Raw genomic sequence first — 23,208 nt, forward strand, 5'->3', positions numbered from 1 at the left:
TACATCCAACAGTATAAACCGCGGGGTAAAAAGGAGATTCCGAACACTTAAAAAAAAATATATTTATTCATAATATAACAATAATCTTACATATTTGTGATTCATTTATGTGACATGTAAGGTACAAATAAATTATATAATAGCAGCATGAATGTGGGTCTCGCGCTGATATCGTTAGAACTCAACCACTTTTCGTTGCACTGCATCCTGTTCCACGGAGATCCTAAATGAATGTGTTCAATGTCCCGTTCGTCCTATCGTAAGTCCGTCAGTTTTGTCCTGGTCAATCGGTATCCATGCTTAGCCAATTGAACAGCATGTAGCTATATGCCGTCCAGCCGACGTCACAGCATCAAATTTAAGTAGTTATCACAGTATTCACCAAATATTTAATGTTCACCGGCAACGAAATAATAGGCAGCAGTCGCCATCTGTGGTCTGGGGGTTAAACGCGTTGTCTGTTTTTTGGTCGTTCGACCAATATTTCTCGATTTCGCCTGGTAGTTTTTCTGCCTTTTCGTATTGTTCGTCGCGTCTGTGTGGTTATCTTGAATTACCAAGGTACTTTGTCTATCAGTCCGTCAGGGTCGAATAATTCCGTTAAGTTTTGTCTTCTGATGGTCATATCGAATCGTACATACTAATCACGTGATTTTAGTCAATAAATATAATAAAATTCAATAAATAATATAAATAAAACTATAACATTAGACAATTATGAACTGGTTTCACCACAGAATCGAGAAAACTGAAATATGTTGTACTAGGTCAGGAAGTTGCTTAGGATGCAATTAAAATAGTGAGAGAAAATCCGTCTATATAGACGGATGAAACATGAAAGGAGTAAGAGAGCAGAATTCTTAGAAGCAATGTGTCATTTAAATATTACGATTTTCATTTAACTGGGCGGAAATTAGGTACGTCGAGATAACGCATCCACTAATTACAAAATGAAGTTATGGTTCAAACGGTCGTAAAAATGGCTCAAATAAATCGACAATGATGTGAGTAGTAGTGGTTTAAAACGATTTGAAGCGATTCCAGTTCATAATTCTTATAAGTGGACGTGGCCAATTATCAACCAAGAATAGTCCAGCCAAGATCTCTATTAGCATTGGATTTAAATTTTTGCAGTTTTCACTACGCAAAGATTAATCCAGGCATCAATTTGTGAACATTCTTGTTGCAGTGAGCTCTTGAAATTTGAGCTCTTTGCCACAGACCCACTGTAAAACTTCTACAGTAAGTAGAGATTACAGACGATTTTCTTAATTTTTATGGGCGCTGTACGCCAAGTCTTGAGCGTCGCTCACTCCTTCCGAAGGGATGGCCACAGGGGAGACGTCCAAGTTTCTGCCCCATCCGCTCGAGTAGCTATCCCCATGGCCATGGTCAGCGCTGTAAGAGTGACTTGAGGAGTGGTGCGGATGTGCGACTACTTCGTAAGTGACGTGCTTCTGCTGGGAGAACAGTTTCTTCAAACCGATTATGCTAGCAAGAAGCAAAGCGATCTTTGACAGAAGTAAGGCCTTGCCGACTAGCAAGGCGAGACCCTTAAAAGCCAGACCACCGATCAAACCGATCTTGAGGGCTGCGGCAGCGAGTAGAGGTCCCATGTTGTTCTTTTTCCCACGACCTTGCGACCGAAAAGAGATATAATTTATTCACGTGAACAACAGAGATGTCGTTTTGCATGAAGCATATTTTTCTTGTGGATAATGTGGCATCCATTCTTCAAGAGAATAGTACGGGTATATAAAATTTAGTATTCGGTCAACGAACTTACAGTTAGAGAGCAAGAACAAATTTGGAATATCTTATTATTAATAAAAGAGTAGAGGTAAAGAAGATTTTGTATTCGGTCAACCAGCTTACAGTTGAAGAGTAGGAACAAATTTGGAATGATTTATTTCATAATGTAAATGACCAAGTTGTCCAGTGCTCACAAGTCGACTGTACTCAATATATCATGTACATGAGAGATATGGCAAAGTTGATGCAACGGTATTAGGCCCTCAAGTATTCCAAAAGCGTGAAATTTCATTTCAAAATGATGCAAGAATCTAACGTTCAAGTCCAAAGATTTTAAAGTAATCACTTCAAATACAACTTACCATCCTGAACAGCTTTGTCGGAGTGTTCGATGGATAATCCAAGATTCAATGAACCTGTTTCATCCTCGGAAGCAGAGACAACCACATCATCCTCTGGGAGTATCCGCCATTTGATACTCCTCGACTTGACAAACGAGTAAATTTTGTTTGTTATCAGATCCAAGACTTCGGAATCTTCATCGTTGCTTCTGGCAGCGCTAAACATGGCCTCCTCCGTTATCTGGCTCGTCTTTCGAATTTCAATATCGTCAGTCAATTCGATCGAGGCCTTTTTCAACAGCTTGTTCATGTAGGTAACCAGCTTCAGCATAACGCAGCTGCTCACTTCGTTCTGAGAGCACTTGGCGTTCAGCTTTCGGAGAAGCTCTTCTTCGTATTTGGCCCTGTCGGTCATGGTCACCGACTGCTGCTGGTGAATCTCGGCCTTCTCTACCTTTTCCACGGGATTGGCCAATGTCATGGCCACCATAGCCAGAAACACTAAAGCTGCCTTCATTTTTACTCTACTGCAAAAGTGAATTACGATTCAAATTCATTTTTCAGTTGCACATTTGATACGTTCTAACCTTAATTATTTTCACACTTAATTGACCATGCATGACAATCCTAACAATCGGAATGAATTGAGTCAACGCAAATTGTATACTAATGCCTATTGCTGATGATAACTCAAATCTATGATACAGTTAGAGAAAGGATTTTGAGTGTTGAATATGTTTTCAATATGGGATAATGGGTTTCCGATTTTTCGAGTAGTGCAGTTTTACGAAATCACACCTATCAAAGTCACTTAATCCACAGTCTATTAACATAATCTATCGCACCTTACTGAGAGTCTGTAATCGAAGAAGACATAATGTAGGAGAGACTCGAGCTAGAAATAACAGAGATAGGTTTTTTCAACAGTTACTATTTCTAAACTATGGAAGTTGGTGTCATTGGTGAAGGGAAGGGGGGAGGAAGGTGTTAAGGTATTTAAACCCCTCAACCCATGGCACCATCTTCCATATAGTTTAGAAACGATAACCGTCGTAACAACCTACCTCTGTCACTTCTAGCCCCAGTCCCCCCTAGATGATTCAAATGACTGTTCACTTTGAAAAATTACAGTAAATGTATAATTGACAGAATAATCAAGTGGCAGGGATGGATGAAAATTTTTTAAGCTTATGAGTTTACTCAGCGGCAATTACTGATTAACACGCGAATTTTACAGTGGAACATGAATGCCTAAGAGAGTGCTCTGATCGACTTCGACGTTGACGTATATATCTTCAGATATGATAGTCCACATAACTCAAACGTGAACAAGGGCTCGACAGCCCCATTCTATACGCTATTTTCAACTAAACCATTTCAACCCATTTTTATTCGATGTAGAAAGAAAGAAATGGTACGGATTATACGAAATCGCAATAGCAAATTCATGGAATTCAAGGAATTTCTTTATTTCTGCGTCCATTGAAAATGATTTGGAGTATTCTTGTTCTGAATGGCGTACAGAATGGAGCCATTAAGGTCTTGATCCCATCTGAGATACGTGGTCTTTGATATTTGAAGATATATACATCACGTCGAAATCGACCAGGGCATCCCCTTAGTCGTGAGAATCACGAAACGATATTCACCGCTTGTCACTTGCCAATGAAAGTTGGCTCTCGAACGATGGGTTCATTTTGACTTCACTTTGTCACAACAATGGTCCGCACAAATGAATTGATAAAAAAGAGTGTCACTTAAAGTGGTACTAACCTCTATGAATCAACGACACGTCTTATGAAACGCTGGACCCACCTCGATAAATGACGACGCTTGCAGTGATAACACTTTTTTAATTTTGAAATCAGCCCCTGCGAGCCGAAGTGCGTGGTATGTGCAAGAGCTCTGAGCCGCGTATAGGCGAGGCGACCTTATATAGGTGGATCGTGTTTGATAGATACCACCACATGAGGAGTTTCCCTCCTCCGGCTTGATGCTGGGTTCCAGAAGCGGAGAAGATGGGATTGGGCTCATCTTAAGGTAAGGGAAGGAAACCAAAGTGGTTCTCGTGCACAAACTGGTTCCCGCGCTGTTATGATATACCTTGCAGTGGACAGACATTATGGACCCCGACGCGAGCCTAGCCTAGCGGGAAAACCGTGTCACAGATGTGGAGCACGCAGGCCTATCAACGCACCAACATTGCACTATTCTCTATTCCCGTATATCTTGGGATAACGTTGCCCTCGCCCGGTAGGCGCTTCCCGTCGAGGGCACATGCTGGGAACTTTACTCGACGCATCTTTGTTGACGAAGGTCGGGTTCTGACTCTATAACATCAGAAGCCCGCACTCGTTTCTCAGGTTCATGGTTCGTTTATTATTTTTTTATCATTCTTCTTGATTTTCGAATGCCAAGGACTTTTTGATATTTTTAACAGTCGTGTTCTCAGTGTGTGTTGCAATTTCTGGTTATTGTGATAAACGTTAAACATGTTACGTTGTATGACTTTTTCATACTGAACTATCGTACATTGAACTCAATCAAAATATACTATGCAACGCAATTTTTTATACTCTTTTCTCGTTTTAGTACCGGTAGAAAATTGCCTGAAATCGGGAAAGAGGTTAGTTTCGTTGTGAGTCTCGTTCTCGTTTTAAACCGTCTACATTTTTCTATGAATTTCATTCTCGGCTAAGATTCTCATGGTACTTTTTTGGAATTCTCAAACTTTGCTGATATGGCTGCGTGCAAGCAATTGTCCTAATCCAATCCCATGCAAGACTTGGAAAAAGTGTACTTGGAATTGGACATAGAAATTGCCGTCAAGCGATTTCTGAGCTCTTACAAAAATTCTTGAAAATTTTCCTTAATTTGTGAAAAACTGATTGCACATTAATATTTCACTAAATCTTTATTATAATGAATCATCTAAACAAAGTTTACAGGAAAAATGTTGATACTTAAATTACAGGCATCGTCTCGTTGTGTAACCATGAGATTTTATGATGTGTAAACCCAATTCTGATGATAAACGAGCAGATAATTAGTCAACAGATTCACCAGGTTATAAATATGGATGGATTAAGTCAGACTTGTCGAAACATCGATACGATAAAAAAGATACGAGGAGAAATTTCAGTATCGTAATTCGCATCACATTTTTCTTTTGGTATAACATCCGCATCTCTAATTATGGAGAGAAAAAATTTTAAGGCAAGCTTTATAATGTAGTTAATTAATTGAAGCCGTTGTGAAAGCCTTCCAAAGATGGCATAGCTTCTTGGCACTCGACCCGAAACGTTTAAGTCATCGAGACAGTTCATCGCGTCACACTTGACCTTCAGTACATCGTATTTAATGTCCTACTAACGCATGTGACCTATAATTTGTTAGCTATGGTGCACGATCTCTCGCGGGACACACCTTCAGCAATTTTGTTGGTTCTATGTTGAAGCGTCTATCAAACAGTACAAGACATTTCCAATTGCCGTTATTTTCACCTCAAGTAGGCTCCCAACTTATTCCGAATTCCAATGTGATGTTGGAGTCGATGTATCGATGATACGTGAGTATGCAATACCGAATACGAAAACTCCGTAAATGTACAACAACACAAAGAACCATCCCACGTTCGTGTTACTTCGCTACTTCTACTCGGGCGTACAATCAAGGATTTTGTCAAAGATTTCCGCTCTACAAAACCGGCATTAAAATTAGGTACATTACGATAAACTAAAGCCTGTTATCTAAAGTCTCGGCTACCAGAATATGGGATGTATTTTTCTGTGAATTCATCGATCCACATAAATTTTCTAGTTCAAAGTCAACCTTATGCGAATCCAGTACGTGGAACGAACTTTTTCTGCCCACTCTTCCTTAACCTACGTTAAAGATGACGCTTGACATTAACATAGCATACTCTCAAAAACAAGCATCAGTCATGAGTTGTTTATTCATCAATTGTCACGTAAGGAGCTTAAATCGATATCTTTCACCCTTCATCATTAAATCATTGAATACTACTGTAATACGAAATATCATTCGGTTTGTTTTAAAAATTAATTGGATGCTATACACCATGAAAAATCATCGTTATTCAACTTGCAACGTTGCTAATGACAACATCGTGGGGCTAACGAACGCTGAATCGTTTATCCGGGGCTTATCGAATCTGGAAACACTTTCGGCTGCTATTTGCGAATTGGCGAAAGTCAATAGTGGCGATCGCGAGTCCCGTTGCCATTCAGCTCTTTTAATCCAAACCTTTTATAAATCGATTCACAAACTATATAGAATCCAACATCGTTTCATCATGATTTTTTAATTTCATTGTTTGTTTTTTTATTTTTATTTTTTTTTAGAGTTAAATTAGTTTTTCACCATATCAGGTATACAATTCACTAATTCACTTACAAATAGAAATCTATGCGGAATAATTATAGTGAACGCATTGGTATGACACAAGCGTTCCAAAATTTTCTCTCAATTTGTTAGTGCTGGTATTCAAACTTTCAACACACCATGTCGCATTAATCCCAAGAGTTCAAGGCAATGAAGAAAGCTCAAACAATGTCGATCTGAAACTTGGAAACCACTTAGGTCTTCTGCACTGGTTAAAGGAGAAATATTTATAAATTATATTATGATATTCTTTGATAACAACTTGTTTTTATGATAACAAATAGCAGCGTCAAACACATCTCGTGAGATTCAGTTACATACGAAAGTGTTCGGCACATCGCATGATCGCTTGTGATTTTTTTTACTCAATAAGTAGTCTCAATAACTTGATACGGTATAAGGACTAAATCATTGGATCATAGAATGATCGAACAGATCAGAAATCGTCCAACCATTTAGAGCAGTGAGCCGGGAAATGTAATGTGGAGTTGTAGTTTCTCAAACATATCAATTATGATCCTGGTTAGCATAAAAGATGCTCACCGAGTGAAAGAATTTTTATGAAAACCATCTCCAAATGTTCTGTCTGAATTATCGATCACAAGACACATGATCTTCCGCTCCAGAATGAGACAGACACTTTACATTGTCAAACTCTGATTCTTATTAACGTAGTTCTGGATACATTCCGTGACTCTACGAGAACTCTGAGCGTCATGGATGCTCATTGCATTAAAATGAAAGACAGATTTGATGAATTTGCAACAGAACAATAAATGTCAAATTGTATTATCTAGCCATTGGTGCAAGATACCGAGGAAACGTCTCATAAACGAAAGAAGGAAAGGCACGCCACTGCCTTGACTGGTAACGGCGCGAACCGCGACAATCAAGGAAGAGGGCATTCGGTCAAGGCTATACCTACTGCTTCAACAAGTTTCGAGGCCTTAAATTGTAGTAACGATCTAGGAGTAAGTATGCGAAATCGAGACAGAGCATGTAATACGGTAGTGGCTCGGGGAGAGGCACTTGATCCACGCCATTCATGGAATTCATCACAACGGTCACGATCGCGTTTTCGCGCCAAGCAGTTATGCACCATATTGGTAAAAATGGTTTCACGATTGAATAGGTTTAACCATAACGACGAATGCGTCCTACAAATTGTGATGACGTTCTACTTGTATACGAATTACGCCAATCCACATCCACCATCCACTATCAACAGGTCAACTCGTAGCCACGTATCAAATAAAATACGATGGTTTCGTGCCTCCGCATGTGCGTAAAAGCGCTGCTCCTCCAGGTACCTACTTTCCATTGCGTTTCTAGCTAGAGTAATTTTCTACCGGTTAATCTGCAAGCAAACTGCATATGCATCTGTGCACGTACGAGACACTGTGGGCGATCAATGCATCGTGTTCCGTGTGTGTGACCTCGATCATCGCGCAAGGTCGGTACGGGCCTACCGCAAGGAATGTGATACGATTGCATGCTTCTTGATTGTCGGACAGCTTGGCACCGTTACATTATAATTTTATACGAGCATCTCAGTCGAAGGAGCTATCCTTCTAAAGGTGTCCTGCCTAAATTCTCATCGATTAGTCACGGTAGGTAGTGCAAAGATGCTGGCGGTAAGAAGCAGATGTCCCACGGGCTCACAATGAGAAACCTCGATATTTTCTTATTTTGCATAACAATGAGTGAAGAATTACGCGAAATGCCGATTCGTTATTAGGAGAACGAAATATAACGAATTTCTCTCCGCGAAAGCGCTGCATAGGCGGTAATGGAATCTCTTTAATCGGAATCAAATGAAACAACATCATGAAGTTTCCTGTTTTCGCAAACGAGGGCACCTGGTCAACAGGTTTGTTTGGTTCATTTCTCGGGACTCCGGTAAGAAATCGTACACAGCATCCCGCTGACCGGTTAGATTCATTTCATATACTCTTTTCTTTTCTTCTTATTTCTAATGGAAACCTTCAGCTAGTGTTGGAAATTGTCATTAAAAGCATAATGTGACTGAATCGGACTTCGCTGATTTGTACCTATAATCACATTTTCTTTCATAAGACTCCATATCCTCTTAATTGTTGCTATACCACATCACTCGGTAATTCCTACAGAATGAATATTCAACAGCAAAATGATGTTGTAAAGTCTCTTGGCTCAAATCGATTACAAAAAATTAAATGTTGAAATAAAACGATTTTCAACGCGATTTGAAATCAGAAAACTCGTTTACCTTCTGTCTGTATCTGAACAATTGAAATGAAATGAGCTTTGATCGAATTGCATAGAAAAACAATAGTTTTAAACAGTTTTTAAACATCTCTGTACCTTTGAGGTGGGAATACCGTTTTAGGTATCTACAAAGATTTGATCGACAGCTTTTTAATTTATTGTCCTAATAAATGAGAGTGTGAATGCTCTTGATAAAAACTAGTTATTAGCTATAAAAACCGCCCAGGTGAGCTCACCGAGTATACATCGCGTTTTAAATGGGAATATTTTATGGCAGCGATTAGTGCCCAGGCGCAATTTTACTAACGCATTGCGGTGCAACAACATCAAGCGATAGTCCACGAGGAACTTTCTTCTCGTTTGTGTAAGAAATATATATACATACATATATATATATACAGTTATTTATTGATATTTAATGTACATATAAATACAGAGAGATGAGTAACATCCCATGGATTATCCTAATCGATTTCAGAAACTAAGGCTTAGTAATACCTACTTGTGTACCTACTTATGTATAGGCATCGGCAGTCTTGACATTACTTGTAAATTAATATTAAACGGAATAAAATATAAATTAAATTGAAAATGAAGATGAATGTTAAGAGAAAACATGAGAAGCCTATGACTTGGTCGTGTGAGATATGGCTTCATCAGTCGACGTTTGTACATTTTTCTTACGTAAACTGAGTCACAGTACCAAGTCGAGGCAATTACACTTACGTTTTCACATTAACCTTTAAAGCTTGCCTGATTGCGTGCCACAACTCGGGTCCTTGGCACTGAATATAACTTTCTCATAAATATTCTACCAGTTGACGTCGGGACGCGGTCTATTTACCATACTCTCCGTTATAGCCTTGATAGGCGAGATCTTGTCCGAATGATACCGGCGATCCTCCCTGATGCCCGTGGTAATCGTTTTCGTGATAATCGTTGTGATTGTAGCTATTGGCATTCTCTTTGTAATACGGAAATCCCACGCCACTTTGACTGTACACTGGAGGCTGATAGTTTTGCACCTGAGGTTTGCAGAGCTTGAAAAATCCTATTAATCCCGGTATAACAATCGCTATGAAGCCCAAGAACTTCTTAAACGAAGCCAAGCCCAGGATCAGAGGTAAGAAGAGCAGTAACTTCAATTTGAACAACTTTAGGATGATCAACATTGGAATCAACAACTTCTTTAGCCGGATTCGAGCTGAAAAAAATTAGAATACCAATTTTTTTATATTCTCTTATTAATCAAACAAGCTGTCGTAAAATGATTTGAGCAGTTACCAGAAGTTGAGTTTGGCACCCATGGGGTACTTACAGAAATGAGAGTCCTTCTTGTTTTCAATTGTGTCAATCTCATCAGCAATCTCGTCCAAGAACCGGGGTGCATATACCTCGTTCTCTCCAACAACTTCACTTGGTATTTCAACCTCGAACGCGACGGTCTTCACGAACTTCTCGGCCTTCCTGGCAGCAAATTTCACCAGTTGATCCCACTCACTCTCTTCACTCCTATAAAACGCAGAAGGTTGAGGTTTAATAATGACGGCACACATAAATTCCCGTGAATTAAGCCCGATACATTGCTGCAGCTTGAAATTCTCGTTAAGTTAAAATCGAAGACCACCAAAGAGGAAATGCTGAATTTACTAATGCTACGTTCTATCAAGTAACCCAATTCTATGTGACCTATATCATCCCTAGCTGATGAAAGATTTATTTTACCTGGGAGCACTGGAGAACTCGTAAGGTTGGCGGCTAACCTCGCGTACAACGTCCCTCGACATTCTAACGACCCTGACATTGCCGTTCAGGTTATATTCTTGCTGGTCAAAGAACTCTGACATAGAATTCAGGGCTCTGGACTTGAAACATTCGGCGAGATCGCCATTCAGACAAGCAGTGTTAGTTCTAGCCAGGAACGGATCCACGTTCGGCCCTGCGCCCAAGCCTATCCAGTCTAAGAGATCTTTGCCCTGTCGCGTTCCATTAGGACGCCCTTGCTGAAATACGGGTGGACCTGCAGGGCCCTGGTTTTGGAACTGCTGGAACTGCGGTCCTAAAAAAAATAATTTTGCCATTACACAAGATTCAACCATACGATTGTAATTCACCCCAATCATCTTACAATTTATATAATCTACTGCTTGTGGTGACGTATAACGTAAAGTGTAGTTATATTAGTTGGCTGGATTCGCTGTTTAAGCTAGCTGTTGTTAACGATCTTCAGCCAATGTACACCACGAGGTACCGATAGAATCCGTAGATCCTCAGTCGGTAACATAAGATGAGTTCGACTTACCATCCTGCCTCTGTCGAGGCTGGGAATCTGAATCTTCAAAGCTGACCCTCCCGCTCGACTGTCCATAGGAAACCGCCAAGGCACAGCTTACCAACAGTAATAATCGTGGCTTCATCATCTCAGAAGATAACGTTTCGACTGTAAATAAACGTACACTATTATTAAAAACTGGTTGAACTACACTTCATCTCCGCCATTTAAGTTCAGAGATTGCCCCCCCCCCCCCCCCCCCCCCAAATCTATACGGCACGTACGTACAAGTGGAAATATCGCGATCTTATGTATCTTGAACCTTTATTATATTATTCTTCCTTTGTTCTCACCGCCGAAATGAGAATATCCGATTCAGAAGTGTTTCACGTAAGATATTGTTTAAGAATGTTATTTGTTAGACACGTATTTTAGGTTGCATTTAGTCTGTCAGAGGTTATTCTCGCACTACTTTGGACAGGAATAATATAAAACACTTATTGGCCTTTCGTGGTTATTACTGTGACTAGACTTTCGACTGCAAGCAAATTTTTCAGAGGTTACCTAGTCTTGCAAAAGGGTTTAACGCATTACAAAAATTTTTTTTTCACAATCGGCTAAATACAATATTTATTGCAATGCTACATGAGAATCCGTATAGAGTACAAACTTCATATCTCATCAACGGAAAAACAGTTTCTACCAACTATTGTATAAATCCTATTTTCATTGTTTTTTTGCTCAGTCTATTCTATTGATTTCATTACGAGGAAAGAATATTACCAGAGAATAAACGAGAAATTAATAGCAATAAATATCGAAATACACATGAGTTGATTATACTCCAGGATTCGAGAGAGTTATCGGAATATCTGACTATGATTAGCATCGTGATAAATGTCAAATAAGAAAGAAAAAAAATTGTACAGTTCCAAATATTCAAATACAAATGTGCCATCGAAAGTTCCGGAAAATGTTTATTCACGTTTCTTAAGCAGTATAACACTTTCGAAGATGGACGGTGAGTACAAGGGACGACTTACCAAGTACTAGTCTGGCACCAACACCACTATACGCACAAAATCCCAAAAGAATTTTCACAAACGTAGTGTTCCATATCCGTGGAGTAAAACCTCAACATTACTCTGATGGATTATGTATTACAGTTCAGTACAGCCCACCAGCAACTGTCGAGGATCCCGGTACGACTACGGAGTTCCGTTATACGAACGGTCCAACACCAGCTCAGAATTTTAATACCGGTCTTCTTTATCATGTTTACTGGTATCGTAGAATGACGTGGTTGTGTTGAACTACAAACGTTTCGAGTTCAACCCAGACCCACGAATTTTTGAAATACTGGGTAAGGCGACGAATATTACGGCCAGTAATCATAGTCGGAGGATAAATGGATATGACAATATTTACTAATTTCTTGCTACTTGTAACGCCATGCGAAACGATACTTCAACAAACTTTTTATTGATCTGGTTATTCACACCTAAGATGCCACGCGCCGATTTGTAGATTCCATCGTGTATTTTGACATACCTACATATTTTCATTTAAAGTAACCGCCCAAAAATTTATGACATGTTTAAGAATCATCGTAGAACGTAGATATGCAGTTAACTTTTTGCGTGTACCGTACGACGTACAATGATAAATGTCTTTAGGTATGTATTTAGTTTCATTAAGCAGTGCAAAGGGAAAATAATACTTTGTGGCAAGATGCACTAACGAGCGAAGCGTCTCTACGGTAATTAAATGGTGTGTTCACTTACCAAGCGGTGGAGCACCTTCCGAATGAACACGTTAAACCCAAGAATTTACTTTAAAACTTAACAATTTCCGTAATAACTATTAGATCGCACACATTGTTCGATCCGAGAACTTTAGACCCTTCGTAAGACACCTTCAAGAGCGAATTGACTGTCCTTCACATATTCCTCGGAGGATATATATGAGACTCCAGATCCTGCTAGGTGACCACGTGGGGTGTTATGAAACAAAAAGCGCAAAATCGAAAGTGAAAGTGATCACACCGGATGCAGGATCGGAACTCCACGCCCACTTGCTTCAAAGATGTTGATCTGACGTCAAGATGCATCATGTAGCTAAATCGCAACTTCTTCCGCATTTCTTTTGCGGCCAGCATCCAGCCTAACCTGGGATAAGTGCAATTAAATGAACCATCGAGGATATAACCAGAGGTGTTTCCAGCCGTTAATCCCGCACCCGGATTCTCAGTTGCTCGTTTAATTTACAAATTTCAGTTCTTTACGAAGCCCTGAATCACCTCAGAAGAAGCAATTCGAAAGTACAGTGACTCAGTGAGACTCACACTCGCACGTAAGTGCGGTCGGAAAAGTAAGGTTCATGACCTTGCTGCACACGACAGACTATATCTGTATATACCAGTATTCAACTTTCGAGTTTGTGGTGGCAGCTGTGATCTTTCAAATATAAACTATATAAATATATTACGTATGTAATCGTCACAGATGCATATGTTTAAACGGCTCTACGGGAGAGATATTGCAATTAAAAAAACTTTTTGTACTTTCGGACAATACATTAGACAAATTGTAATCGTTTTTGCACCTTCGGTTCGCTACGTTTTGCGGAACAGATTTTTTAGACAACAGTTTGCATTTCTGAGTAGATATTCTGTAATGTGTTTTGTAACCTGTTCCCCGCAGGCTGAAGTATTATACCGTTTCTACTGTGTCAGTATTGCCGGCAGATCTTCTCGCGGATTCACATATTTGAAATCGATGACTAAATTTGCTGTAACTGACTTAACTGCGTTGTGTGGTAGGCGACAGCAATTTGCAGCTACTTTCTACCGGACCTGAAGCGCCCACTTGCAAAACGGGGCAGAGCAGTAACAGTATTGTTTATATAACGGATGTGATATCTTCGTAAAATAACTCCCGTGGGATTATATGGTGAACAGTTGTACGAAAATAAATTGAACCAAATCTGTAAAATTGTTCTCGTGAAAAAGGAATTTTTTTATTCGTACATTTCATATACATGTATATGTATAAGTTACATATTTTGGTATTAAACAAAATATAGTACATCCGTTCGCAGTATATGTATTAAATATTAATACAGAATTCCGCTTCACACTCTGAAAACTTTCGTCGATCTATGATTTTTAATGATTCTTAAGATATAAATATAGTTATGCGTATTATGTTACAAATAAATAAGATAAATATGAACAAATTAATCTAAAACATTTTCATGACACGTCATTAGTGTGATTGTTTTATACGTGATGTAGTCTAACTTTTCTATATAATTACGTATATTGATTGCTATGTTTACTCCGTTCTGGTAGATCACTTTCAGCGAAAGTCAACTAGCCACTGATTGCAAAGATCGAATATCTTACTTTCTGACAATGTCATTCCCAACTGGAACAAGCAATCAAAGGTTCTTCAGCCACCGTCCAACAATTTCTTATTCTTGAATAGCGCTATTTTGGTTGATTATGAGCTGTAGCAAGGCGACGCCTATAAGCTACCAAAAATTGGAACAGGTGTGGGATATGATTGGAGAAGGGTCAATACAATACACTCTCAGACCACTGGCCTTTGTACATTCGCAAGGAAATGAACAGAAATATCTTTTTCCAGCACATCCTTGGAAAGTTGGAGTTTTTGAAACCTGCAAATTGCCCTTATCTACTTTTTCTAAATTATTATATGACATTCGTTTGCTTCTCAAATCAAACTTTCCTTGACAGGTGCTGGAAAAAATGTGTAATTACAGTTCGGAGCCTTGGCTCATGCTGCAAAGTTCACTCTCATCAGAAATTGCCAACTTTTCTCACGTCTAACACAATATACTATTCAAAGAAAATATGTAAGTAATATCCCATGTCTAATCGATCTTATACCTTTCCCTGACCATATATAACCATCTTCAATTTCTCCTTCTAATTTGTAACAGGTAGAGCATCTCAAACCGTCAGAATATGCGGATTTTCATATTTTGCTAATAGTTGTCGACCGCAGTAAAGAATATTCTTTACAAAACTGTTGTATGTATAATTGAACACAGTGATTAAAGCAATTCACGTTGCTGCATTTTCCTGTTACCCTCATCAGAAATCTTTGTAAATGTCCAAGTGTATCCATATTACGAAAATTCTTTTGACGGTACTTTCTTCTCTGTTTTGCACGGAAAAATCATCCTGTTTTAAAGAATATAATCGAGCTCTTAGAAGCAATACTCTACCTCGAATCTTGACTAGAACCATGTCCACATTTTGTATGGCCCTCAGATATTCATTTCTGACTGATAATTTGTCGAGGAAATTTAAAAATAGTTCACATAATCGAATGGCATGAAAATCGCAATTTGATTGTATAGTTTATGCGAGATTGCTACTGGTAGTGTAACCAAAGAATTTGACAATGTGGATTTTCGTCTCCAGTTTTAGAGTTGACAAATTTTTCGCGTACAATCAGAGGATTCTCCACAGCTTGATGAAAGCCAAAGAAAAATAGCGTTTTCACTTACTGGAACAAACGATAATCCAGTTGTAAGTAAAAGCTGCAACAGATTTTCTTTTTTTGACATGTTAAGTAGCTCTACGACGTGCTAATAGAAAGAGACGAAATGGAAGTGAGTGACGAACACGTCAAGCTAACACGCAATGCTTCTTGTACTTTCAGACTTCTTTGATTATGAGAGATCCGTAAACCCATTGAGTAAACCGCACTGCTCAAAGTGTGACCACGAAACGCGGATGAAATTAAATTCAATGAAACACACCTGTTCCACATATTTTTCCTGCTTTCTACATACATCGTCTACATTCTATTTGCTACGCATGACTGCGAGTCGTTTATATTTTTCGAGCTTGGACAAGCTTGTTTATGTCCTGATACGTGGCAAGCATCGCTTGATTTTGGCCTGAAGAACTTCCTCGGCTTGCACATTCCATGTAAACTTCTTCACACTCAGTTCCATCCTGGCCGTCTTTTGCCGCTTTCATGTATTTGAAGAACCTTAAGACATCCGGGTTGTCTGATGACGGTTTCCGCAGCTCGTTCAATTCCTTCGAAAGCTGAGCTGAGACGAGATTTGAGTATGGCGCGTACCGTGCCGGACTTCTGTACATCGCACAAATCGCGTATTCTCTACACGGTTCAGTAGAATGTCCCAATCTACTGAAGACGGCATCCAGCCTTGACAGAAGTGGTGAATAAAATGGATCGTAGTTCGTCAGTAGAAGAGAACTTGTGGGAATCTCGTGGAAAACCTGTAAACAAATTTCAAATAAAATTAATTTATATCTCACTTGAGTCTGCAGTTAAATGAATATCACAGAAGTTTAGCTTCATATCCGAAAACACAGTTGTTCTTGAAATGAATGATTTTTTTGGGTTTTTTGCTCTTCTGAAAGTACAAGATACTATCATCATCCTGGAAGTAAAAAGTTTAATTTTACTTCCACCACCTCCGACCTTTTTCAGATGGATTTATAGATGTGTTTTTGATGAATTTTTTCTCTGATGAAAATCTCGACAATGAAAAAACCGATTTTGGTGATTTTTATCTCGATCGACGGAGTTCTTCTTAACACAGAACTCATTATATTTTAAATTGGGTTACTTTGGTAACTTTCAAGCTCTTCAAATTACAAAAGCAAAGACAAAAATATTCTACGTAATAACGTTTCCGGAGCTCGAAACGCTTCTGCACAAGAAATTCATATAGCTACCGTCGCATTAAGGTCAGCTAGATTAATCACTTGTTTTTAGTAAAATCTGTCAGATCTCTAGGCTAGCTCAACTATCGAGTGACAAGACAGAATTCAAAAAATATCACGTTTTTTTTTTATTCTGACAATGAGTTGGAAATTCGATTACGGATCAAAAATATCTTCCGTTATTCAGCGGAGACAACTTTAAAGATCCGAAAAAATTCTTGATTCCAATTTTGGAGGCTGTCATTCTGTCATAACTCCGGACCTCGCCTTCAGCGTTGCAGAAACTGGACATGCGTTGAAGAAATGATGATATTTGATCAAAATACGTAAAGACTTTACAAGTTTGTGTACCTCAAATAAATAAACTATAAAACGCTGAAAAGTGAAAGGTAAATCTTTCTTTTCACTAAATCTCCATAGTTATTCGCAGAAACGTCTGTACGTAATTTGCAAATCAAAGTTGACTAGCCCCTTTCGAAAAACATTTTTACCGTGTAATTCTTCTCACTCGCTTATATTAAAAACTTAAAATACGACAATTCCCGTATATATGTGAGCGCAATGTGAGACAAGAAGCCTCAAGCACTGCCACATATCCTCATTACGAATATACGGACATACACTAGATTAATTCGGCAAACCATTACCGGCTGACAGATGGCGCTAGTGGTTTTATGGTAATAAAACCGAGCTGTTATCAGTCGAATAGATCAGAAGTGATTTGATCCGCGTACAATGCGCATCGGCTTCTGCGCCACTCAATTCTTGTGCACTCTAAACTCAGGGTGAAGGGATAAGTACCCACGAGGCTAGTATCGCTACCACATATATATATATAAGAAATTATTAGCATTGACTTGTAAGATTAGAAGAATACTGATTCGATTTACTAATTAAAAATACTAAGTTCATAATTTTTGAACCAATAACATCAGATTTATCGGGATAACGGAAAAAATGTACTTTTTGTGAAACCAATATCATCAAAATACCGAAATATTGAAAACTCAGTATCTCCTGAATACGGGTCTGAATGCGACAGACGGTCATAGTTAATGCACGCGTGGCTCAAAATTAAGCACCAACGAGCGTGTCTTTCGCAGCTATTTGTTGAGGATGTCGTACGATTAAATATTAGGCGAGTAAAACAATGTTTCTAGCACATTTTAACAGAGTCTGAAAATGACATGACTCGCTTGAAGCGCCGCGCTGTAAGCGGAACGATCTGGGGTCCTACGGTGACCTGTGTCTTGCCATGAAATTAGGTTCGCCATAAAATACTTGGCCCTATACTCGAGAGATGCAACAGGCTTTACAGACGAAACCGGTTCCCAGTCCGTTGACACGTGTTCCTTTTTTTCCAGATTCCAAGTATCGTCAGGCAGCGCCCACAGTGAAGGGGTGCGCATCGCCTGAAGTTTTATACATGGACCCAAGACGACCTAAATACCAATCGAGTGAAAATCACCGGTTCAAAAATTCTGGCAGCATGTATCAAACCTCCTTAATTCCCATTGAAGAAAGATTCGACCATGGACGAAACCGTCGGGGTGACTATGGTGAAAAAAAACAAAAACTTTTACACGGTAAGAATTTTTGTTCCAGAAGCAGATTACGGCACGAAAGTATCTGACGTAGACAACCGGATACGAATCGAGTGACGGCGATTGTGTGAATACGTGAAGAAGTAACAAAACTGATATCGAAGAACAGGTGGGGGGGCTCCACCGGTAAATTCTCGAGCATGTGTCTACGGTTAAATCGCGGAGTACGTCGGACCATTCGAGTGATTGAACCGCTGCCCACTTTTATTAGGGAAAGTGTCCCACTTCGATACGACGACGTGCTGCGATGCTCGGTCTTGAACTTTTCGAGCATCGCTAATTAGTCTCGGACTGGCATAATATCGGTGTCCATGACTTTGCCCCCTAAACCCGTGGACATTGAAGTTAAAATATGCCTCTCTCGCGGCCGACAGTTGATTGAAATTCAAGCGGAAATGATGAATTTTGTGGTCAAATGATTCCAAAGGTGAACGTTTCGGCGTTACGTTTCACCTGAAATTTCAATCAGCGACACTTTCGTGCCACTTAGAACTATTATCGCAAGTTAGCTGGCCGTTCAATAGCACGAGTTAAGTGTCTACCGACCGATTGAGAGTAGTCAGTCGGTGCAAAAAATGAACAGAATGTTGCTCATAACTGGAGCATACAATCTTCATCATTGTAATTTTTTTTGCGAACATACGATACGCGGAACAAAAAAAGACAAAAAAAAAATGGCAATAATTTGGCCAGTTTTTCACCAGCTATATATCAACTATCTTTTACGAGTAAAAATCGAGTTTCAATGTTGACGGTTTAATGCTCTATGGAGAATACAGTCCATGACCAAACGAAATTATAGCCTTCGTTTGAACAACTTGAGCTATGCCGAGATAATGGTCAAATCTAACCTGTAAAATCGCCGTGATGATAGTCACTCAAATTACCTTGTAATCTTGCCGCTTGGTAGTCCCCTGCATTGAATTCCTTGAGTAGTAATTATCCGACAAAGCGTTGCCATACGATATTCTCTGATTTGCTCCGGGAAGACCCATGTATTGGGTCTCGCTCTGCAGCACACTCGGATGACTGTACATCGCCGATGCTGGCAAGGTTCCTATCGGCTGATTGTTCATGTAGTCAGCATTGTAGATGTCCGCATTATCCTTGAACTCGAAACTCTCCTCTGGTTGATTTGTGGGGGTTTGTGATACCTGCGAGAAGGTTGACACGCCTAGGACAGAGCAGAGAAATTTTAGATCTTTGGAAAACAATTATTTTATTAGACCGATCCTTCGATGGGTGGAAGTTTATTTCATATACGATTCATCGAGTCGTGTAAGATTTATTTGCATGAAATGTTGTAATACTATTGTAATTGTAATAATGCAAGATATTAGACAGGCTTGAAATGAACCAATTTTTAAGGTTTGTTTTGAGCTTCGCATTTGTGTTAATTCTCTAGAACCCATTGAATAATCAATTGAACAGCAACTCTTTCATTTCAGTGACGCTATTCAAGTGAGAGCTTATTTTTCACCGTTAGAAAAATTTTAAATCATATTACTTCATCGCTACTGATCAAAATCCAAGCTATTACTGGCAAAACGAGTTGCAGCTGAATGTCACGCTTCCGAAAAAAATTATTAAAAACTGGAGACTGGAGTATTGAAAATCATTCGTGACTTCATCCACTATATGTGGTTTCACAGCAAGAGAAATTTATAGTTGTAATTTGTGTACGGTTCCCATTGCCAAAAAACATAGTACTGGGTTAGATAAAAACAAAGTTTGTCGCTGGAACTAGAAAATCTAATACGTGTCACTATTCTTTTTAATTCTTGTCACTCATACTTTATTTGCCCTCATCTTTTGCGATAATTTGATGGTCGTGTATCGAGTCATAAATGGATGTTGAGGATCTAACTGCAGAAATGTAGTGAACTAAACAAACGTACGTAATGTTGCAATAATCAAAAACCATTGTATCAACAATTATAATAACACTAAAAAATTAATTTTTGAACATTTTTCTGTGGTTCCGACAATAATTAATCAATTTTCATAATGATACCTATTTTATTAGAATTTCCTAGTCACTACATGAAATGAAAGTTTTCTCGGTATGAATACTTCATCGTATATCGATTTGCAGATCAGTGCCAAATAAACTTTTTTCCAATAAGCATTTGAAACTGAATTTTGATCAATTACCATTAAAATTAAGTTGACACTACAACTACGATTGTGTATAAATTTCGATTCACGCTCAACTTTGTCCACGTTAGTTTGTAAAACATTTCTTTTTTAATATGTTACTGCAATGGAGAAGTAAAACGATTTCATAAAACGTTTCATATTTATGAAAACCAAACACCGTTTAGCGTAAATTCTTGAAAGATTATTTTGAGATATTCGAAGAAAAAATTAAAATTAGCAAATTCTACCTAACAATATATGAGTGTGAGAATTGTGAACTTGCCTTTGCCGACGAACTTTCCGATCGCTCCAATAATGCTGGGTAAAAACATTGCGATGAGAACGCTCTTAACGATCTGCATCCCAATGAATAGCGGCATCATGAGCTTTTTGAGGCCAAATGCTAAAAAACCAAGCCCGAACCCTGTTAAAAACGAACTCTTTTCCTGAAAAAAAGCTGAAAGCAAAAACACCAGCCAATTATAGCCGCGGTTAGTCCGTAAGCCATGCGCCACGTGAGGTAGATCGAAATTCATTTACTTCGTTATACCATCACTCCCTTTGTCCCTGTACTTGAATCAACGTTGTAGAGTTTTATCCGGGTTTCGCATATGATAAGCTATAGTGGTGCTGCTGTAGCGAAAATTTTTATAATTCCGCCAATTGTCTATGAGGTCTTTGAGATGCCCATGTGATTGTGTAAAAAATGATAAAATTATATTTTTCGTGCGTGATGCATAGTTTTCATTCAACCTCATACCTTGTAACCATGTCTAAGTCCAACGGATGCAAGCTATTTGCCAATAGTGATAATATTACCACCTTCTGATAACGCTACCAAATATTTTGTTACGAATTCCATCAAGATTCAATTTTCAAGATTCATTACTTAATTATATGTGAATGAATATGGGCGAGTGTTATTTTTTAATAAAAGTGTTACTAAAGTCTGGCCACCTCAATGCGTAGTGCACACCTGATGTCCAATATGTGAGCTAGTTAAAGATGAATCAGATTCATTCTCGTTACATCCAAAACCACATATCTCAAGTTTTTCCCTCAATCTTAATTATACCACCTCCGTTTCCGATCTTAAATGACTTAATTATACACGATGTTGATACACAAGGATGGTCGTTGCAAACGCATAAATAATATATAAAGACACGGAACAGAGTAGACTGCACATATATTGCATGGTGAAAGCTGACAAAAGTTTGCAACGGCCACAACCTACATTGCTACAGTGTTGCACTTACCACCAAAAAACGTTCGTGAAGCTCTTGCCAAAGACACATCGGACGGCATTTTTAATTTCAACACATGCTGCCTGGCATACCGTGACACCTTGTCGACGACGGAGTTTTCACTGCCACGGACATCACTCATCTTAACGGACCTCGGATTTCTTACAATCTGAATGAAATCTGTGATATTGTAAACTTCGAAGTTGGACACCTTTTCAATCAAGTGTTCCAAGTCCGCTTCCAGGCAAGTCATTGACAGCGTCTTATTGCAGCGCTGATTAATCTTCTCACTTTCATCCTGAACCGTTGTCTCTTCTTCGCCTAAATGACTGTCCGTGCGTCGGATGGGATTCCGAAGATCATCAGTTAAGCCGATTGTTTCTGCTCCACCCAATTCACTTTTTGCCAGAAGCTTACTCTTCTCCTTCTGAAGTTCAGCTTCCAGTCTCGTGGCCTCACTTTCATGCATTGACTTGACATCGGTAAGAATAAGATCTGATACATCTCTGTCAAACTTCGAAGGCTTCCACGGCAAGGAGTGAAAATCTGATTCGTTGTGATCTGAAGTACCATCAAGAGAATCTTCCGTCGACGGCATCTCCGCGGCTCTATGATTAGCAAAATACTCATCGTGGTGGATTAAGTTCTGTTCTAGTTTACTCTGGTAACTAATGCTCTTTGGAATCTTCACACTGCTATCTACTGCAGCCTTAACATCGCGCAAGGTAACATCTTGCCCGCTCACGAGGAGGGCTACCACTGTCAGCAGAACAACACTCACGTTTAGTCGAAATGCCATGCCTCTCTTCATTTCGCCCTTGACGAATTAACTAACGGCTAATTTTCCTCCAAATTGCGTTGTAGCATAACTACGATCAGCAGATCTTCCGCAGTATCTTAAATGGGATTAAAAATAAAATATACATATCGTGATAACCGAGATATTTTGCAAAATACGAGAGAAATTAGCAGCAATTGAATACTAGTAGCTTCTTGATTACCTCTCTACCTCGTGCCTCGGGGGATTCCGCGCTGACCTCCAGACAATTCAAATGCCAAATTGGAAGAACCGTTCTCTTTATCGAGGAACTCTGTCTGAAATCGAATGAAAAATAACAAACAAAATTAAAAAAAAAAAAAAAAAACAGGGCTGATCAATTTGGGGGACTTGCGAACCGGTCTGGCTCGACCCAGAAACCCGAAAAAACAAAAGAGTGACTTCACCAGTAAGTGTATAGTAGCTCGTATGTTGTATAAGTGGTGCTTCCTCGTGGGTCGTTAACTTCCGCGACACGTTTCGATCTGAGTGAGGAATATGCTTGTAATATAAACTGGAAGCTTCGTACTGGTAAGAATGAGCGGAAATCGCAAGACCGGAAAGAACTGACGGTCAAACTATCTGACGGGGACTGTTAAAAACGCGAGTAAGCTTCATCCGCGTTAAGTGGGAGGATTATTAAAGGGTTCA

At 39.1% G+C, this 23,208-nt stretch overlaps 3 protein-coding genes and 1 long non-coding RNA gene across 6 annotated transcripts; 1 reads left to right on the forward strand and 3 right to left on the reverse strand.

The window, feature by feature from the left end:
- Window positions 1–46: 46 nt before the first annotated feature.
- On the reverse strand, window positions 47–4,016 carry LOC124416495. Its single transcript, XM_046897622.1, has 3 exons — window positions 3,867–4,016; window positions 2,115–2,620; window positions 47–1,636 (listed from the first exon to the last, which is right to left on the reverse strand). The coding sequence occupies exons 2-3, from the start codon at window positions 2,608–2,610 to the stop codon at window positions 1,269–1,271; spliced, it is 864 nt and encodes a 287-aa protein (XP_046753578.1). The 5' UTR covers window positions 2,611–2,620; window positions 3,867–4,016; the 3' UTR covers window positions 47–1,268.
- A 5,135-nt stretch (window positions 4,017–9,151) lies between these two features.
- LOC124416493 lies at window positions 9,152–12,853 on the reverse strand. 2 transcript variants are annotated; one of them, XM_046897620.1, is made up of 5 exons: window positions 12,801–12,853; window positions 11,047–11,184; window positions 10,470–10,803; window positions 10,063–10,256; window positions 9,152–9,948 (listed from the first exon to the last, which is right to left on the reverse strand). In XM_046897620.1, the coding sequence occupies exons 2-5, from the start codon at window positions 11,162–11,164 to the stop codon at window positions 9,581–9,583; spliced, it is 1,014 nt and encodes a 337-aa protein (XP_046753576.1). In that variant the 5' UTR covers window positions 11,165–11,184; window positions 12,801–12,853; the 3' UTR covers window positions 9,152–9,580. The 2 variants fall into 2 exon arrangements, with proteins under 2 accessions (XP_046753576.1, XP_046753575.1); XM_046897619.1 differs by lacking the exon at window positions 12,801–12,853 and adding an exon at window positions 12,060–12,179.
- LOC124416500 lies at window positions 11,126–12,725 on the forward strand. The gene is made up of 2 exons (XR_006930774.1): window positions 11,126–11,196; window positions 12,070–12,725. It is a non-coding gene; the product is annotated as an uncharacterized LOC124416500 (long non-coding RNA).
- A 2,321-nt stretch (window positions 12,854–15,174) lies between the features above and the next one.
- LOC124416492 lies at window positions 15,175–22,797 on the reverse strand. 2 transcript variants are annotated; one of them, XM_046897618.1, is made up of 5 exons: window positions 22,742–22,797; window positions 21,753–22,636; window positions 20,777–20,896; window positions 19,242–19,528; window positions 15,175–16,300 (listed from the first exon to the last, which is right to left on the reverse strand). In XM_046897618.1, exons 2-5 carry the CDS (start codon window positions 22,549–22,551, stop codon window positions 15,884–15,886), a joined length of 1,623 nt encoding a protein of 540 aa, XP_046753574.1. In that variant the 5' UTR covers window positions 22,552–22,636; window positions 22,742–22,797; the 3' UTR covers window positions 15,175–15,883. The 2 variants fall into 2 exon arrangements, with proteins under 2 accessions (XP_046753574.1, XP_046753573.1); XM_046897617.1 differs by having other exon boundaries at window positions 20,777–20,950.
- Between the last annotated feature and the right edge of the window lie 411 nt (window positions 22,798–23,208).

The sequence above is a fragment of the Diprion similis genome, chromosome 2, assembly GCF_021155765.1.
Source record: "Diprion similis isolate iyDipSimi1 chromosome 2, iyDipSimi1.1, whole genome shotgun sequence".
In the NCBI taxonomy this organism is placed as follows: domain Eukaryota; kingdom Metazoa; phylum Arthropoda; class Insecta; order Hymenoptera; family Diprionidae; genus Diprion; species Diprion similis.

Excerpts from the sequence above, each read along its gene's own strand:
- LOC124416495 (XM_046897622.1), bottom strand. The coding sequence starts at position 2,610 with ATGAAGGCAGCTTTAGTGTTTCTGGCTATGGTGGCCATGACATTGGCC. Across the intron at positions 1,637-2,114 it reads CGACAAAGCTGTTCAGGATG|GTCGTGGGAAAAAGAACAAC; the intron begins GTAAGTTGTATT and ends TTCGGTCGCAAG.
- LOC124416493 (XM_046897620.1), bottom strand. The coding sequence starts at position 11,164 with ATGATGAAGCCACGATTATTACTGTTGGTAAGCTGTGCCTTGGCGGTT. Across the intron at positions 10,804-11,046 it reads GCCTCGACAGAGGCAGGATG|GACCGCAGTTCCAGCAGTTC; the intron begins GTAAGTCGAACT and ends TATTTTTTTTAG. Across the intron at positions 10,257-10,469 it reads GAGTTCTCCAGTGCTCCCAG|GAGTGAAGAGAGTGAGTGGG; the intron begins GTAAAATAAATC and ends TGCGTTTTATAG.
- LOC124416492 (XM_046897617.1), bottom strand. The coding sequence starts at position 22,551 with ATGAAGAGAGGCATGGCATTTCGACTAAACGTGAGTGTTGTTCTGCTG. Across the intron at positions 20,951-21,752 it reads TTCACGAACGTTTTTTGGTG|CTTTTTTTCAGGAAAAGAGT; the intron begins GTAAGTGCAACA and ends TTTTGCTTTCAG. Across the intron at positions 19,529-20,776 it reads CGGAAAGTTCGTCGGCAAAG|GCGTGTCAACCTTCTCGCAG; the intron begins GCAAGTTCACAA and ends GCTCTGTCCTAG.